Source organism: Coregonus lavaretus, assembly GCF_964263955.1.
Source record: "Coregonus lavaretus genome assembly, chromosome: 6".
Classification (NCBI taxonomy): domain Eukaryota; kingdom Metazoa; phylum Chordata; class Actinopteri; order Salmoniformes; family Salmonidae; genus Coregonus; species Coregonus lavaretus.
This window is the reverse complement of record NC_139993.1, coordinates 10,169,130-10,187,807: the sequence shown is the minus strand read 5'-3', so window position 1 is coordinate 10,187,807 and position 18,678 is coordinate 10,169,130. Positions and strand designations below refer to the sequence as shown.

Sequence of the window (18,678 nt, the reverse complement as noted above, 5' to 3'; positions counted from 1 at the left end):
GGTATATATTTTAGGACAACTACGGTGTGCGTTTTAGGACACTCTCAACCTCATGCCTCACCCCTGGAGAGTGCATCAGGTTGGAGAGTTACGTACACAGCAGACTGGGTTTAAATACAATTATATTCAAATACTGTATCTGCGCTTGATTGAGCTTGTCCTGGGCAATGGTGCCAATGGAATAGTACCAAAAGTGCAAACCCTGCCCACCTATCTGTTTAAAGGGATAGTTCAGTCCAAAATCAAAGTTTTGTTAGATGTTTCCGTATTTGGTGGCATCTTGTGTGTACTGGTTACCGATAGGCCTACAGCTATGAGAGCATTAAGATAAATCTACAGACCCCAAGCCCAAATGAATGGGAGAAATGGCCATCATCTATCTAATAAGATGCATTTAGGTGCTTTTCTTTGCTCCGAGATTAGATCAACTTTATTATCCCAACAGGGGGAAATTCATTTGGCAGTGTGCTTAAAAAGACAAAGTACATAATACATAGAGACGCAGAATAATGCACAATTCAAATTAATATGAAAAGTGCAACAGGCTACATATTTACATCGAAAGTGCAATACATATTTACACTCCTATCAACCCTCTTAAACCAGACTATCCCTTCCTGTGCATAGATGGCACATAGTCTATAGAGAAAGAGGACCATAATAATAATACTATGGTCATTTAGCATTTTGATCCAAAGCGATTTTCATAACTGTTCGGCATTGACAGTGACCCATACTGTATATGAATCAATCACATTTATTTTAAAAGCCCTTTTTACCTCAGCATTTCCAGATACCAGCCTAAAACCCCAAAGAGCAAGCAATGCAGAAGCATCAGTGCAGTGTTTATATTCAGTACATCAGCCCATACTGTATATTCAGCATAGTGTATATATTCAATACAGTGACCCATATATTCAGTATATGTAATGGGACCAGTCGTGTGTTATATGATAGGCCGTCTCCTCTATCTAGGACAGAACAATGCCATTACCACCCCCCATCCTGGTTCTTCCAGAGACGCCATACCTTGACCTTCTGCAGTCCAGACAAGTCTATAGTCGCCAGGCCAGAGGCCCCAGCTGGACCCTGGCTCTCAGGTTGCAAGGCATTCCTTCAATATCCCAACAGCATCCGTTGTGGAAATGTGTCTGGGCAGCCGCAGCTTAACGTATACTGTTACACACCAAGGGAAAGGTTTGAAATAGCTCAGTTCGACTAGCCAAGTGGTGAGAAACAGTGAAACAATGGCCAGTGGTGCGAAAAGCAGGAAGTGGGCCGGATAAGTGTTACAATGCACTTTTAAAGGTTCCGATGCAAAGCAATGGCAAAGCGTTGAGGATGCTGTGGGAGAATACTATAATTTGAACACATTTTCTCAATTGTAATGTTTGGGAGCCATGATATGCTGGTTAGCATTCTATTTTCTCTTTGAGGTGTGAGTTTTGGACAACGATTCTCATTTGACATAATTATTGCATTGAAAGTTGATACAGTTGTGATTAGGTAGGGCAGGGGTAGGCAACCCTATTCTTGGAGTGCCGCAGGTACTGCAGCATTTTGCTCCAACTAGGTACCACACCTGACCAACTGAGGTAATTGATCAGTTAAATGATTGCCTAAATTCAAAACACCTGGTCTTCCAGGTCAGTTAAATCAAAAACATGAAGTGCCTGCGGCGCTCCAGGACCAGGGTTGCCAACCACTGAGGTAGGGTCTGGCAGCTTTACATTGGATCATGCAGGTGCGGGTCAGTAAAAAAAATACTGGGAGTCTGTTCGGGTAAAAAAAAAAAAAATGGCTGACCTGACTGTCTTCATGGTTAGAATGTTCAACAAAGACGTCATATCTTGCCTCCCCCTTTTTCAGATTTAAACCAGTTTGCTGGTACCTCTAGCTTTATGACGTATCCTTCTTTCATGCACCTGTAGATGCCAGTCCCCTGCACTGCTCCTGGACCAGCCGAGCGACAAGGAGGGAGAGGGCCGGAGAGAGAGGGAGCCCAAGCTGGAGAGGACCAGATCTGCAGGTATGGGTTACTCTTCTTCATCACCAGCATCATCATCGTCACCATCATAAGCATCATCATGTTTCACCAATATAATTATCAGCATCATCATCAACTGTGCTATGAAAGAGACTCGCCAGTCAGTAGAAATGCACTTAGCAGAAAGGTCAGCTGGAGACAGACAAAACAGAAAGCAATATTAACTGTCATTCTTACAGATTCAAGATTGGCATTCACACTAAGTGTTACCAAACGTGTCATGATTATGTGATGTCAACAAATGACAAATGTGCTTTCATAGCCTATACCATAGATTAGAATGACCAAAGAACTGCCATTCCAATAAATGTTTTTGGCATTTCAGGAACTGCATTGAAAAAATGCCAGTAATGGCAACTAGGGTCATATTCATTAGTTCACACTGTATCAAAAGGTTTTGCAATGGGAAATGAAAACAAGCGTTTCTTATTGGACAAATTCCTGAATTTATGGTGAATTGACCTGACATCAGCTCTGGTGGACCACAAGTATTTTAATGAGAAAATTATATCTCAAAGAAAACAATCACGAATTGTCTTCTTCCTCTTTTACAGAGGCCAAGTGGCACCATCCCTCCACAAAGATTCTGAACGTGAGGGAGAGAAGCCAGCCGAGACAAGGAGCAAAGGACTCCCCCAATAAATACCAACATGTGAGTACTCATACTTGGAAAGAGTTATTTTAATGTTTAATGAGGGTTGCCAGGTTGACTTTGATTTTACACTGTAATGCTTTTTTCTTGTCATGTTGGATTTGGGTTAGTTTGTTGCATCTATGTCATCTCATGCAATAGCCTACATTTGAGCGTCAATGGAAAACATTTCTTGTAACACTGTTTCAGGACAAAACCAGTTAGTTCTTAGACACTTTAAATAAAAAAAGTAATAAATTAATCATTTGTTTCATTGGTTTCATATGAAAGCATTAGTGTCATCCAATGACAGAACATCATGGCTATTTGATGAACGTATCCCGTAGGAGTATGTCTCGTCAATCAGAGAGAGAAAAAGCTTTGGTAGACCTACCTATGCGCTCCCAGAGCACCTTATCCTCTACTAGCAACATTCATGGTCTTAGGTTTGGACCGCATCACAACACCCTTGACAGATGGGCCATGATACTGTATGTATAGTCATCTGATCTTTAGGGAGCTGGGTGTCACACCCAGCAGTAGAGAACGGCTCGGTTACCCATACAGCCCCAAGCCTACACGGTACGATGGTGTGTAGCGCTATGCCTGCAGAGAACGAGGCCCCCCTCCTCTCGTCAGGTTGACTAGAACTGTCCTTGACGGATCAGCCTGGAAAAGGTTACCCTTGTCGGTGATGACGTTTTTGCTAACAACAAACTATCGCTTCGGATTTATTCTCCTGTACTATCCCCCACCCACCCCACCTAATCTGAAATAAATTAAAATGTGTATTGAAAGTAATGGAGACGCATGGTGAATATCGATATTTATGTGCATTATTTATTTGCATTATCTGTGCATTAATATTTCTATAAATGAGGAAGCATCCCAACAATTGTTCCTGGAAAAATATTGCAATGTTTGAAGCTTGAGGGGATGCTGCTTCTATTGCTAATAAACAGAAAGTGGGGGAGAATGTATTTGTCTCCCTATGCAGAGCGCATTAAAGTTTCATATGCCCTCCTAACTCATATGGAATGGCTTGGTTTATGGAATTTTCAGTTAATTGCAGCTTCAGGAATTATTTATTTGACTACGGTGTAGTTGAAATGGGACCCAGGTTGGCTATGAATATAGCTCTCTCTTAATAGGAGTAGGAAGCTCAATGGCTGTAAATCAAAACGTGAATGGTTTAAAGTCCAAAATGCATATCATCCAGCAACAAGAAAAGTATGTTTTAACTGAAATGCAGTTTTGTTACACTAAAGGCCTGCGAAGTGGCATGTTGATCATTTTCCCACACACCTTATTGTTGGATTAGGGTCATTTACTGCTGTAAATGCATTGTAACAATTAAGAATTACAATAGAACAATATGAACAATGTAAAGTGTACCAAACATTTCCAGGATCCCAATTCCATCATTCTCAAGATTAAGCGGTTAATAGGGAAAGAAAAGGGGGATACCTAGTCAGTTGTACAACTGAATGCATTCAACTGAAATGTGTCTTCCGCATTTAACCCAACCCCTCTGAATCTGAGAGGTGCGGGGGGCTGCCTTAATCGTCATCCACGTCCATACATTCCGAAACGGTGAATAAACCCACAATGTGTTTTTCCACTTTTATCTGAGATTTGATTGAATTGTGGCGTAAGGATACATAGCTTATGTATAGACAAGTTTTTGAGCCGTTTCCGCTCTACTTCCTGAACTCCTCCCGTCGATGCAATCCACTTCCGTTCTGCCGGGCTGGGTTTGTTTTGCTAGCTAGCTCCGTTGTGCCGACAAAGCACTGATATCGCAGTGACAAAGAGGATATAAAAATTACAATTACAACATGAAGAAAAGTGGTTCGGGAACGACGTGTGCGGTAGTTGGTTGCAAAAACTTGAGAAAGCACCTGAACGAGTGGTTAGATAGAGAGTGCTACGACCACAAACCAGCTACGAAGAGGCAATGTCCATGCGCTCCATTGTTTACATTTTTTCGCAAGCCTGATACCGACTCGGAATCAAGGACCTGGCTGAAGGCATTGAATCTAAAGAAACCACCCCTCAACGTTTTTGTTTGTTCCTATCACTTTGTTGACCAAAAACCTACCAAGGATAATCCTTTCCCAGAGTTGTGGTTGGGATACAATCGCCCTCCCCAGCCAAAGAGGCGTCAACTCACCCAGCGGACCACTGCCTCCCCCCAGATAAAGAAACGCAGACTTGAATCTGAGGGTAAGTTCAGCAACTTTAGCTATGAAGCTGACAATACTGTTAATTATGAAGAAGTTGTCATACATTAACATTGCTACCGGTATTTTGCTAAGGCAGTTGATTGTTTTGGAGATGGGACAAACAATGCCCACGATAGCTACATCATTAATTGTGTGTGTGTGTGTGTGTGTGTGTGTGTGTGCCTGCCTGTGTGTGCCTTAGTCTACATCATAAATACAATGCAAGGTGGCAGGCTGTTGTGATGATGATTGTGCGTGTGAGTGCAATGTTGTAGTACACATTTTTCCATTGTGATGTTTGTAGTGAGAGGACTCTGCCTGCATTAATTTTGCTCCATCCATGTTTTCTCTTCCCCTTTTTAGATGCTCCAGAAACCTGTCAGCCTGTCTGTGAGGCCGAGCCTGCTACACCAAAATTTTGAGATGCCCAGACCCAATGGGAGGATCCGTCACATATTGATCACATTTACTGTTCAACAACAAAGTCTGTTAAAGTAGACAAGGCCACACAGTGCGAGGCAGAAATGGGTCCTACTGTGACCAGCACCACGGTCATTGATGATGCTAGGTCCCGGCTGTATACAGGAGTGCTTATGGTTCAATTCTTCACCCTGGTGACGGTGTTGTTGCCTTTCAGTAAGCCATCAATTACCCTTCCTGTTGTTGACCAAATACTTATGACGTTGATGAAACTAAAACTAAACCTAATATTAGGAGATATTGCTCACCGCTTCAATGTGTCTACATCCATGGCAAGCATTGTGATTAGTCACTGGATTGACGTGATGGGTGAACAGTTCAAAGTCCTGATCCCCTGGCTTCCAAGAGAGACCATTCGTGCCACCATGCCCTTGTCGTTTCAGAGGAACTACCCTCGAACCACCTGCATCATTGACTGTGCCGAAAGTGCCATGCAGAGAGCCACAAACCACGACTCAAGGAGTGACACTTTCAGCCAGTATAAATCACGCAACACTGTGAAATATCTCGTCGCTGTGGCCCCTAATGGGCTAATCATGTTTATATCTGATGCCTATGCTGGCAGAAGCAGCGATAAGTTTATCACCATGGACAGTGGGTTCCTAGACTATCTGAGGGCTGGTGATGAGGTCATGGCGGACCGTGGGTTCACCATTCGAGACTTGCTTGATGAGAGAAGGGTCAGTTTGAACATCCCTGCTTTCACCTACAGGCGCAATCAGTTGACCAATGAGGAGACGACACGCACCAGGCGAGTAGCCAATGTCCGCATACATGTGGAAAGAGCAATCCAGAGACTGAAGGTGTTTAAGATTTTATCCCAGAATGTTCCCATCAGCATGGCACCGAAACTGGACAACATCTTAACCATCTGTGCTGGCCTAGTTAACCTGAAGAGTCCACTGATCAGTGAGGTTTAGAATCTTGCCCTGTGTCCCTGTCCACCAACACCCAGCCATGTTGTTCATTAAATACAGATAAACACAACAAATACTGCGTGCATTGTATTTTTTAATATTATATATGAATATTTTCATAGTGATGTAATTGTGTGGGCTGCTTTTGTATTTTACTTTGTAATACCTGTTAAGATTAAACACGCAATCTTTCTTGTTGAAGCCATTTGTTTAGTTTCCTCAAAACAATTAATTAATCCAGTGTTATTTATGTACAGTATGAGCTTACTATGAATTATGAACTGTGTTAAAATAAATTGTAGCACTCTAAGAAATTACATTGAAATTACATCAAACTTTATTTTCACTCAAACAGTAGGCACAGCATAAAGAGATCATGTAAACAATGGACATCTGTTGGCTCCTGTGGGCATGACCTAAATAAGGCAGTTTATTTTGGTTTTAAAATGCTGAGATATTTACTGCAGAACTGTAACCTTCCCTCAACAAAATCATCAACAATTTTCAGGAGCATGTGGGCAAAGTAGAATGTGCGCAGCCTTATGATATGCCCCTGGTCGTAGGGTACTTCGATTTCTAGGTGCTCAGTTTTGTTCCAGATCACCAACTTGGAGTGCTGAAGCCCTGTGCAGTGCATCCCAATTTGTACCTGCATGTAGTAGCCTTTTGGACCATTGCAGGCAATATGGTAATCTACCCTATCTCCGTTTGCCACAGTTGTGATTTCGCAGTTCTTTGTTGCCAAAAATTCTGCAAGTGACTTGTTTCCCAAGTAACCGTGTTCCCAAGCTAGCGTCGACATCGCTGTGTTTACACCGGCAGACGTTGTGCAAACAACTTCCAGCGGAAATGAAATGCATTTGTGTAGAGTTATGGCGCCACTCGGGATACAGCGCGTAAACTTGTGTATACTAGCTGCCGAATCCTTGTTTCCTCAATTCCTCTCAAAGCTCATTGGAGGTCGGAGGTCGGGTTCTTGGATCCTTTACACCAATGCGCTTTGAGAGGAACTGAGGAAACAAGGATGGAGGAAGCAAGGATTTGACCACAAATTTACAGACACAAATGAATGCCAATAACCATTAACTAGTGTTGTTTGATCTCCATCTCTTCTCCCAGTCTGGCTCCAGCCACTCCAGCAGCAACACGCTCTCCAGCAACGCCTCCAGCGGCAGCAGCGACGACAAGGACCCCATGGATCCCGATGCCCTGGGCCTCATCTACATCAAGGGCGCGTCCACCGACAGCGGCATCGACACGGTGCCTTGCATGCCCCCGCTGCCTCCCCCTCTACCTGGCTGCAGCGGAGGTGGCGTACCGGGGGTCTCAGCCGGCCGGCCTGTCCCCCAGGATGCCCGAGGGGAGCAGTGGGTGCTGGAGTACCCCGGGACGGGGGCGCCGGAAGGAGGGTTGACGTCACAAGGCTACAGCACTCAGGCCACTTCGGCTGGGCACGTAACAGACGGGAGCCTGGGCGACCTGAGCGAGATTTCCTCCATGTCCAGGTAAGGTGTAGCTCCAAGATAAAGTTCCCTAAGTACAGATCTAGGATCAGCTTCCCCTCCCCCAATCCATTAGTGGGGAAACCGCAGAACTCACCAATGATCAGCGTCGAGGGGCAACTTCACCCTATACCAAGAGGCTGACTGGATCCCTCTTGTCTGACCAATGACCAGTGCTTCAATTGTGACCACGGCTCACCGATACAGAGTACCAGCATCTGAAATGTTCTTCTGCTTGATTATCGGCACCTCTTGTAAAATATTCACTCTAAAATGAACCCTGGTACTGTAAAATTGAAATCAGTACTGGTACCTTTTTCATTCCAATTCAGCCACTAACAATGACACATCGTCAGGCTAAGTAATGTGAGGTCAAACTGCCCCTGTTTTCAATGTCTGTCATTATTGGATGTGAGTTATTTTTGCTCTAGGCATGTACACATTACACATTGGCATGATGAGTAAGCAGGGACCGCCTAGGACAAAAAAACGGCCCTGGACTTTGACTCAGACTGGCCCACCACAACCAGCCCGCGGATACTCCACCGCCCCCACCGACACACATACGTACACACACCACCACCTAGCTGCATCACAGCTATTGTACACTAATGCAGTACTATTTTCAGAGTGCTACAGAACACACATACACACGCACTGTACACTGTTATAAGAGTTCTACAGAACACATCCTGAATTGTCATGTTTGAACAACATCATCTGAAGCCTAGAATAAAACGGAGAATGTATAATAGCTAAAATACTCACTGAGACATAGAACACTGGCTGGCTGTTTTTCAGGGATGGCTGGCTGGCTGCTTCACTCTGTCAAAGTAGTATACAGACAGCCTAGTGAACCAAGAAAAATACACCCAAAATTTGTGCGTAAAGATGATGGTAAGTAAGCAAGTTATAGAAGAATATGGCCTGGCTACATTATTGGAGGAGCAGGTTTCACAGCAGCTCACTTTTCTCTAACTTAGCACAAAAATTATGTTGTAATTCATAGTTGTTTTTGCTACAGATTATAAATATAGCAACATACTGGAAACAATAGCTTTATAGTCAGAATGAATCATCATAAAATGAATTCATAAAAGGCGGCTGTGCTGTGTCAAGGACTGACTTTACAACCATTTCACTACACCCTCAATAACATCTGCTTAATATGTGTGTGCGACCAATACAATTTGATTTGATTTGACTAATGTCAATAGTAGGGGTTCAAACAAACATGAACCTGTTGAATGTAATGTAAAAATGTAGAATTCCACCGAAATATACATTCCCCAAAGTAATTATTTTTCGTGAGTGCCATAAACTATAACTAGTAATGCTGCGTACTCCCAAGAAAGATAAAAATCGCACCTTTCTGGTCAAAATAGTTCAAAATTGCTGCCGTGTACTCACTTTTAAAGTTCAAGTACATAGGAAAAATATGATTAAAATATGAAATATCATATGTTGTAGTTCCTATTCAACAAAGTTGAAGAATAGGGCTTGAAATGACTATGTCTGGCATGTACATCAATCAACAAACTGTCTGGCTGGCATCATGTTACTGGTATAGTTAGCCTAGTTAGTTTGCCCAATATTGATGTTGTGTTATCCATGTCTCCCTCCCTGCCCTGGATATCCATTGCCTACCGCTTCGGCTGCACTGACTTTTGCTTGTGCTCACAATCGTCGGCTATGCTGTCGCTGTCCTCATCTTCTGCTAGAACTCTTTGACCCGGGGCTGTGGCATCCTCCTCGGCATGGGCTACATGCACGTTGACGTTAGCATTGGCACTAGCACTAGCAGCAGCACTACCGAATAAGTCTGTTAATTTCCTACATTTGGCTGCATCTGACTCAAGGGACTTTTTTGTCCCTTAACTTTCCAGCCCCACCTTTGTGTTTTTTTTAGTGTGGTGGTGTTACTTTTCCATGTTGATTTGGGAGTTTTCCTACACAGACTCTTGATAGCTAGCTCAACTTCTCGTGAACGGGAGCACCTGCTCCCGCTAGTTTTTCTCCACACTCTACTTGGTTCACTATCACTACGACTCTCTGGTTCATTCGCATACTGTCTGGGCTGTGTTCAGTGAAAGGAAATGTTTGGAACGTTGCAGATAGAAATGTAATAAATAGAGCTGACACGATTCTCTAATGTAGTGTTAGCCATTTCGGTGCTCAAGATGGCCAGTCCGCTACTGTGAGTAAGGCTAAATAGGTCATTGTTGCAAGGCTGTGCCTGCACAATTGATTTTGTTATTCATTCACATAGACACCGGGCACATCAGCAACGATAATGACGCAGCTAAAGGAGCCAGCTAACCTACTTAGCCAGCGACTAAGCAAAAACCACCATGTCGTCATCATCACAGAATCTCCTCACCAGATTTCCAATCCATTATTCTCGCACTTCCTCTCTAAGCTTGTGCACAGTAGCCTGGTGTCAAGGTTAACTTTCCAACATTTCATTTCCTTCATTTTTGGGTCAGACTGAACGAAACAGAGTATACAGTTTCCTGCCCTCCATTTTGGGGTCAGACGGTATGAGCCCAACTCTGCAGTTTCCTGCTGGGCTAGGCTGAGAAGTGACACCAGTTCCCCCATTTTGGGGTCAGATACGACCAAATATAGTCTTCATTTTCATGCTGTGCCAGGCTGAGTCAAACTGCAGTTTCCTGCCGGGCCAGACTAAAAGTAACCTCGTCCTCCGGCTATTGCACACAGCCTATATAAGCCTGGGCTATCAACCACTCTAAGTTGGCCTTAGTGGGAGTGGCCATAGAATTCTATTGGAGTGCTCTACTGAGTAAAGTATTTGTCATTTAATTTTAGCGAATCACACGACTTCGAGGCGTGCCTCTGTGCTTGTGATGTGCTAGCATACAGGGAGGGTTACGTGGAAAGTGTTCTGGGAGATGATTGGCTTTTAGATTAAGCCAATGCCTATGCGCCGGGAGTTTCCCCAGGCTCTCTGTATTGGCTAACAAAGGCCAAGTTTGACGTGTTGGTCCACCAGACTCTTTGTGCATTTGGGTCGAAAGTGTCTGGGAACAAGATTAGGCTAAAAGGTGACGACCGATCTGCCATGTTGTGACAGGCTCACTGTGGCCATGGCATGATCCTGCCTCCCCCCGCAGTGTGCACAATGCAGCATTTAATGAGGTGTGACACATTTGCCCTTCGCTGCCAGCGGCACCAATGCAGTTTCATCATGCCCCGATTCGTATCACTATGTTGTCCACATAGGCAGGGTTGGCATGAATTCTGCTGTAGTAGGCTAGTAGAGTCATAGGAGTTGGGATCAAAACCTGCTCTGAGAATCACACCGAGCCCATCGTGAGGAGAACCACTGATATGGGTGGCAGGGTCTGGGTCAATTCAGGAGGGGAATTATCCCTCCTGATAATCCCCTGACATGACTGATATAAAATGGACTGACCCCAACCCTGGTACCTATACAGGTAGTAGCTGTTTTCATCATTGTTGGACCCCTCAGTGAGCAGGTTTTTGTTGTTGCCTTCATTTGGTCGTGTTTAATTTGACCTGTTTATTGACTATGATGTGGATATCTTAAGATGAATACACGTACTGTAAGTCACTTTGCATAAAAGCGTCTTCTAAATGCCAAAAATGTAAATGTATGTCATACTGTATCAGGTTTTCTCACTTGAGTGAAAGATACTTTAAATAAATGTACCTTACTTAGTAGATTTGAAGGACTGTAAGCAGGTCTCTACTAATGATGTGGATTTTCTGTGAATATGGCGAGTTTGGAATGAAAGTAATCTTACACATTTGTCCTCTTGTACTGGATTTTGGTAGCCACTCATCTTTGACGTAATTGGCCAACCGTGATCACATGCTTCTGTCTCGGTTTTCCTAGTGGCTCACGGCACTCTGGCAGCCCCTCGGAACGTGTTCCTAAGACCTCCACCTCAGTCGACTCCTCCAAAGTCTACACCGTCGTCTCCGGCGGCACGGCGACAGGGGCGGGGCTTAATTGTCCCGTCCACGCCCGCCAATCGCCAGGTGAAGAGTATCTGATTGGCTGGAAGAAAGCTGAGGATGGCTCTCCAAAGGAGGATCCGGGCAGGCCAAAAGACTATGGGTGAGTAAAGAAGCAGTATTTTGTGGGGTTGTATTCTTAATTGGACTCCTGCGTTGTCTTGGCTCTGTGCTTAGGGTCGTTGTCCTGTTGGAAGGTGAACCTTAGCCCCAGTCTGAGGTCCTGAGTGCTCTGGAGCAGGTTTTCATCAAGGATCTCTCTGTACTTTGCTCTGTTCATCTTTCCCTCGATCCTGACTAGTCTCCCAGTCCCTGCCACTGAAAAACATCCCCACAGCATGATGCTGCCACCACCATGCTTCACTGTAGGGATGGTGCCAGGTTTCCTCCAGACGTGACACTTGGCATTCAGGCCAAAGAGTTCAATCTCGGTTTCATCAGACCAGAGAATCTTGTTTCTCATGGTCTGAGAGTGCCTTTTGCCAAACCCCAAGCAGCTGTCATGTGCCTTTTACTGAGGAGTGGCATCCGTCTGGCCACTCTACCATAAAGGCTTAATTGGTGGAGCGCTGCAGAGATGGTTGTCCTTCTGGAAGGTTCTCCCATTGTCACAGAGAAACTCTGGATCTCTGTCAGAGTGACCGTCGGGTTCTTGGTCACTTCCCTGACCAAGGCCCTTCTCCCCCGATTGCTCAATTTGGCCGGGCAGACCGCTCTAGAGAGAGTCTTGGTGATTCCAAACTTCTTCCATTTCAAGAATGATGGAGGCCATTGTGTTCTTGGGGAACTTTTTTTGTACCCTTCCCCAGATCTGTGCCTCGACACAATCCTGTCTCGGAGCTCTATGGACAATTCCTTCGTCCTCATGGCTTGGTTTTTGCTCTGACATCCACTGTCAACTGTGGGACCTTTTATATAGACAGGTGTGTGCCTTTCCAAATCATGTCCAATCAATTTAATTTACCACAGGTGAACTCCAATCATGCTGTAGAAACATCTCACAGATGATAAATGGAAGCAGGATGCACCTGAGCTCAATTTCGAGTCTCATAGCAAAGGGTCTGAATACTTATGTAAACAAGGTATTTCTGTTTTTAGTTGTAATAAATTTGCAAACATTTCTAAAAACCTATTTTCACTTCGTCGTTTTGTGGTATTATGTGTAGATTGAGGGAAACAATTAATTTAATCAATTTTAGAATAAGGCTGTAACGTAACAAAATGTGGAATAAGGGAAGGGGTCTGAATACTTTCCGAATGCACTGTAGATACTAAGGTATTGATAAGGCCAATGTTATGTGAGGTGTGACCATATTTTCTTCCTAAGTAGCATAGCAATTTTGACAGCTATATGCTTGCATATCAGCCATGTACATCTTTTGTTTACATCTCAATGTACTTTACCATTATTTCCCTCCTTTTTTCACTTTGGGTTTTCTACATCAGTGGAGTGGAAGGCGTATTGTCTTACCTACTAAAGACTCTTACACTGAGATCCAGGTACAGTAGCTTTACGGAACCCTGTTTGGTTCAATAAACCTGTATGTACACTTTATTTTACAGTCCGCTATTTACATAGTATTTACTAAGAAATGTCATTGTAAAACTGAAACCTGTTTCTTTTATATTAAAACCACCATTTGATTGTATGGAAGTCATTTTAAGTTAAGTGCATCATTTCTTAGTAAATATCGGACAGAGTCCGGTTGAAATGGGGTGGTAAAATAAATTGTTACCCACTTTGTCACTCACATGGTGTCTGTATACAATGCAACCTGTGCCTCCTGTGACACCTCAACCCCACTCTGTGTGTTTGCCTGGAAACGGCTACTCCCCAAACTAGATGCCCTCCAGTTGAGGAACAGTGATTAAGTTTGGCTCCGAACAGCATATTGTAAAAGATTACGCCCCCTGTTTGGTGTGTGTGTGTGTGTGTTGATATTCGACTTTCAATAACCCTGTACTGTAGTTATGGTAGTATCCTTCTTTCTTATTTTGTCCTTCCCAAAGAGCTGTGTAATGTGCTGCCTGGTCTTACTTCTGATAGTTTTGTTTCCATAATCTTACTGTGGTTTGGTCTTACTTTTCTTCAGGAATGGCCTTACTCTCCCACACCTCCCCTCCTCTATCTCACCTTTATTGGCCAATCCCAAATGACCCCCTATTCCACATGTAGTGCACTGACCAGGAAGGGGTGTTATTTTAGACACCTTCTTTGTTCACGAGAGACTGCCTTCCACCTACCCTTGTATGTTACCTTTCACAAGAAACTGCAATGAAACCGATGAGCTTGTCTCTAATTCAACTCTCCTCCCTTTGTTTTTGCCCCCCATCTACATCCTCTCCCTGCCTGTTTCTCATCCCTCTCTCTCTTTCTTCCCTTCTTTCTCCACCTCACTTTCTCTCTTCCCTCACTTTCTCTCTACATTCTCTACCTTACCAATGTTTCTCAATGTTTCTTCATTTATCCCTTTCTCTCTCTCAACCCTATTTCACTCTCTCTCTTCACTCTCTTTTCTGTTTCCCCTCTTCGTCTCCCCCCCCCCCCCCCTTCCCATTTCATCCCCTGTCCTCCCCTGGGGAGCAGGCTGCGGGCCATGCTGGGTGCAGATGGCCAGCTCCAGAAGGTCCAGCCCAGCCTGACCAGAGAGGCCTTCCTAAAGATGATGCTGCCCGACAGTCCCCCCGGGGAAGGGGGACGTGGCAAGGTGAGCCACTGCTCCCGCTAGTTTTTCTCCACACTCTACTCGGTTCACTATCACTACGACTCTCTGGTTCATTCGCATACTGTCTGGGCTGTGTTCAGTGAAAGGAAATGTTTGGAACGTTGCAGATAGAAATGTAATAAATAGAGCTGACACGATTCTCTAATGTAGTGTTCCCCTTTTCCTCCTCTGACAACGAGTGTCTTGCTTTAATTTCCCTCCCTCCTTCAGTCGGCTCCTTCCTCCGCTTGACATAATCCATTCAGATTGGTTGTGATATTAAAAATCAAGGCTGGCACCGTTTTCAAATTAACTTAAATGAAAACCAAGGGGGGTTATAAGGCGCCAGACTCGCGCTAACCTTTTCCTAGTGCAGCTTCCCTCCGCCTGTCGAAAGGTTCATTTAGACGTCTCCCGTTCAATGCCACCTGCCATGGCGACTAGCGTCAGGAAAACCCCCACCACTTGATGTAAAGGCTCTTGGGTAATTAGAAGAAGACAATGTGGCCAGGAAACAAGTGTGGAGGTGGAATGGGAAGGGGTTGATAGAAATTGATTTTATCTGGGAGCTAGCAAGCTGCTCTTCAGACCTCTTTGTTCACTGATCACAAAACAGGACAGAAAGAAAATGGCATTGATACCAACTACTATGCACAGGGAAGCTATCATCAGATAATTGAGGGGAAATGATTTACTCTAATTTTTGGCACTGTGGCAGACCAACGTTACTGTTTTGCCAATTTTGTGATAGATTCAAGCAGTTTAGCACATAACAGTTGGCGCTTGAATCACCCCTTCCATGGTGCAGCCCTCCGAGATGTAAAATGTCTCCCTTTTTCCCTCCCTCATTTTCTCCATCCCTTCCCGCAGAGTCTGACTGGTCCTGACGGCCTGCCCATGTCCCCACGGAGGTCCCTGTACCGGACCCTGTCGGACGAGAGCCTGTGCAGCAGCCACAGGAAGTCCCTGGTCTGCTCCCAGAGTTCTCTCCTGGACCAGGCCCTGCCCAACGATATCCTTTTCAGCACCGCCTCTGGGCCCTACCACAGCACCCTGGCACCTCGCATGAACCTCGGCCACAGCCATGGGGCGCCTCTACACAAGAGTGAGTGTCTGCCCGTTTAGGGTTTAGATTTTCGGATGTTTAGGGTAGCTGACTAGCTAGTCGGTCTTGTCGGTTGTGAGCATAGAATTTAATAGAACAGATAGATAATAGATACTTTAATGTATCTCTATGGTTGAGAGGGAATACGGATGGCCAGCCTTTCTCTTGGAGAGCTACCGGATGTATACGCTTTTGTTCCAGTCCTGCTCTAACCCACCTGATTCACCTAATACTGTTTTTTCAAGGCCCTTTTTACCTTAAAATCAAAACATGTCCAAACTGTATAGTCAGTGTTAAAGTACCAAAGTCTGCTTTGTATTAGTGAAACCTTGGAGTTCAATTAGGAATGGAACACGTGTTACGAAATCAGTCGTCCATTAATGTATCTACCAAAGATGGAATGCTCCTGAGGTGTAGTAACAAGTCAAATGGTGCTGAGTGGACAGCTGCATGCATCTACTCCTGAAAAGCCCACTCTGTGATATTTACAGTCACTTTTATATTTCTCCAGCCCCATTCCTCAGCTTTATTTTACATTTACATTTTAGTCTTTTAGCAGACGCTCTTATCCAGAGCGACTTACAGTTAGTGAGTGCATACATTTTTTTTATATATATATATTTTTTTCATACTGGCCCCCCGTGGGAATCGAACCCATGACTCTGGCGTTGCAAGCGCTATGCTCTACCAACTGAGCTACACAGGGCTTTATAGTAAACAAAGTGGCGGGGCAGCCATTTTGATTTTTAAATTAAGGAGTGGGCCATAGGAATAAAAAATATCTAACTGTGAGCTCATTGTGGTCAATTAAATGCAAACGCCCTTGCCAGTCTGAAGCTGAACTTTACGAGACCTATCGTAAAAGCTACAGCATATGCCTTTTTCAATTTCCCATCTGTCTTGTATTAGGTGAGAATTCGTAGGTGTTAAATTGATGCAAACCTATTTTAAAAAGCTGTCTGTTTTTAAGAAACACAGCAAGATATTGGATCTTTTCCACTGGGAAAAACATCAGAGTATGTGCTATGCATCCCAGTATATGGTAATTGAGTATGCAAGATATTAACACTTTCACTGTCGGTCCTCCTTGCGTTTTTTGTTGAAACATTCTAACCACTGGTTGTATTTCACAATGACACAAAGGGGCTGCCCCCCCCACCCCCCCCCACCCCACCCCCCCCCCCCCCCCTCAATTTACATAACATTGTAATAGGTGTCTCCAGCGATCACATGTCAAAACGTGAGAATTCCAGAATGGACAACTGAGGCGAATGTTCCCCCCCAAAAAATCACCCCTCAAAGGGTTAGGCCAGCCAGCAATCACAAATCCACTGCTTTCAGATCATTATTGCAAGCCGTGGAGGTGTGTGTGTGGATATGTGATTGCTGTGTCTTATTCAGATCACCTTTAACTCTGCAGGGGGGGGCGGGGGGGGGGGGGGGGGGGCGTCTGGGATCAGAAGCCAGAATGAAGGATCATGAACCTCCAGCTGTGCAAATGACTGAAAGCCTGTGTGTGTGTGTTTTTATGCACATATTTGTGTGCCTAGGTTTGTGTGTGTCTGTCCGCCAAAGCTGACCTCTGTGGGCATCCCCTAGATGCAGGTTAATTGTCTGTCTGGTGGGGGGAAGCTCCCCCTTCCTCTCCGTCCTCTAATCAGCTTTCAACAGCAGACTGTGACATTGGGTTAAAAAAAAATAATAACTGTGTTCTTGGCAGTTTTCCAAGCAGGACTGCAATTTGAGTATGTACTCGTTTTGCATTTTTTTCACATTTTGTGTGTGGGGGGGGTTGTCTCGCACAGTCAATTTGGTGCAAATTGAACAGGCTGAATGGTATTTGCTTCAAGGGGAATTGCAGATGCCTCTTAAAAATGTATGTTAAGGTGATACAAGTTGTATGGATACCTCTGTGAGATGTTTGTCTTACGCTTTGGTGGAAAGTGCCCATCTTTCATTTTTTTATTTTGTGTTTTTACTGACTTTGAAACCTAAAACCCTGAAATTACTTTCTAAATCTGCAAGCAGTCTGGGCTTAACATAGGAGCAGGTGTTCCAAGTGGAGAATGGATGAGCACTGATGTCTCATTATCGGGAGGGAGAGTGAGAGCGGGAAGGAGGAGGAAAGAAAGGAGGGAGGGAAGAGGGAGGGAGCACCAACTGTTCCCTTCACCCAAATCGGTGAGCCTGTCGGTCACTTATCTAAACCAAAATGTCTCATCTCTACAGATGAGCTGTGGTTCTCTGACAGCTCCCTGGCCGACCGCTGCAAAATGGCCGACGGCAGCCTGATGCCCCTCCCGGAAGCAGTGTCTGGCCTGGACTGGTCCCATCTTGTTGATGCCGCAAGGGCTTTTGAAGGTAAGGACAACATCTAGATTCATCATACTCCCGCATGGCATTAAACAAAATGGAGTGCTTATTCACTGTTTGATCTTTTGATGCTCCCTAAAGCTTAGATGCGTTTGAACAATGTCAAAAGGAAAAGGTTATCTGTTGTAACTCAACATTCAAGGAACATCCTTTTGACTGACTTTCTTAAAGCACTTAAAAGCTGGACCAACAAAGGTTATGGGAATGTTATCCTCTAACCTACCAGAAACATTGTTCCCTAACCTACCAGAAATGTTCTGGGAATGCAGAAATGTTAGCTAGGTGTAAGTGGTACCTGATTAACATTTGCTGCTACCAAGGTCCCTGTCAGGTGTCATACTGTCAAAGGCTGTCAAGTCTTTTGTCCCCAGTTCTCATCAGGCTTTCAGAGCTTGAACTGTTACCCTTTTGTTCAGTGTCTAAATTGTACTCAATGTTTTTTTTCCCATTCTGGTCAATTTAGGTATCTAATTTGGTGTGAAATTCAAAATGCGAAAAGACCATTATAAAAGTTGTTTTTCTTTTCTCGTAATGTTCAGATGTGAATTCATTGTCTGTCGGCCAATTAAAGTCTGCCAAATTCATTTGCTGAAGCGACTGGACATTAATTAAGATTGACCCTCAATATCATCTTGACCCAGTTAAAATCTTCAGTCTCTCCCATTATCTGTGTCTGCCTTGAACTCAGTCT

The 18,678-nt window shown here is 44.3% G+C and overlaps 1 protein-coding gene across 6 annotated transcripts in view; it reads left to right on the top strand.

Moving 5' to 3' along the window:
* The window catches only part of LOC311131157 (signal-induced proliferation-associated 1-like protein 2), a 109,376-nt gene that overhangs the window by 81,961 nt on the left and 8,737 nt on the right, over positions 1–18,678 (top strand). For 3 of the 6 annotated variants that reach the window (XM_084163998.1, XM_084163995.1, XM_084163994.1), the window contains exons 12-19: positions 1,932–2,029; positions 2,602–2,699; positions 7,420–7,805; positions 11,683–11,907; positions 13,251–13,304; positions 14,392–14,512; positions 15,380–15,614; positions 17,844–17,975. In XM_084163998.1, the coding sequence (XP_084020124.1) occupies positions 1,932–2,029; positions 2,602–2,699; positions 7,420–7,805; positions 11,683–11,907; positions 13,251–13,304; positions 14,392–14,512; positions 15,380–15,614; positions 17,844–17,975 (1,349 nt within the window). The remainder of the gene's footprint in view (positions 1–1,931; positions 2,030–2,601; positions 2,700–7,419; positions 7,806–11,682; positions 11,908–13,250; positions 13,305–14,391; positions 14,513–15,379; positions 15,615–17,843; positions 17,976–18,678) is intronic. The other 3 variants (XM_084163999.1, XM_084163997.1, XM_084163996.1) reach the window with 1 other exon arrangement.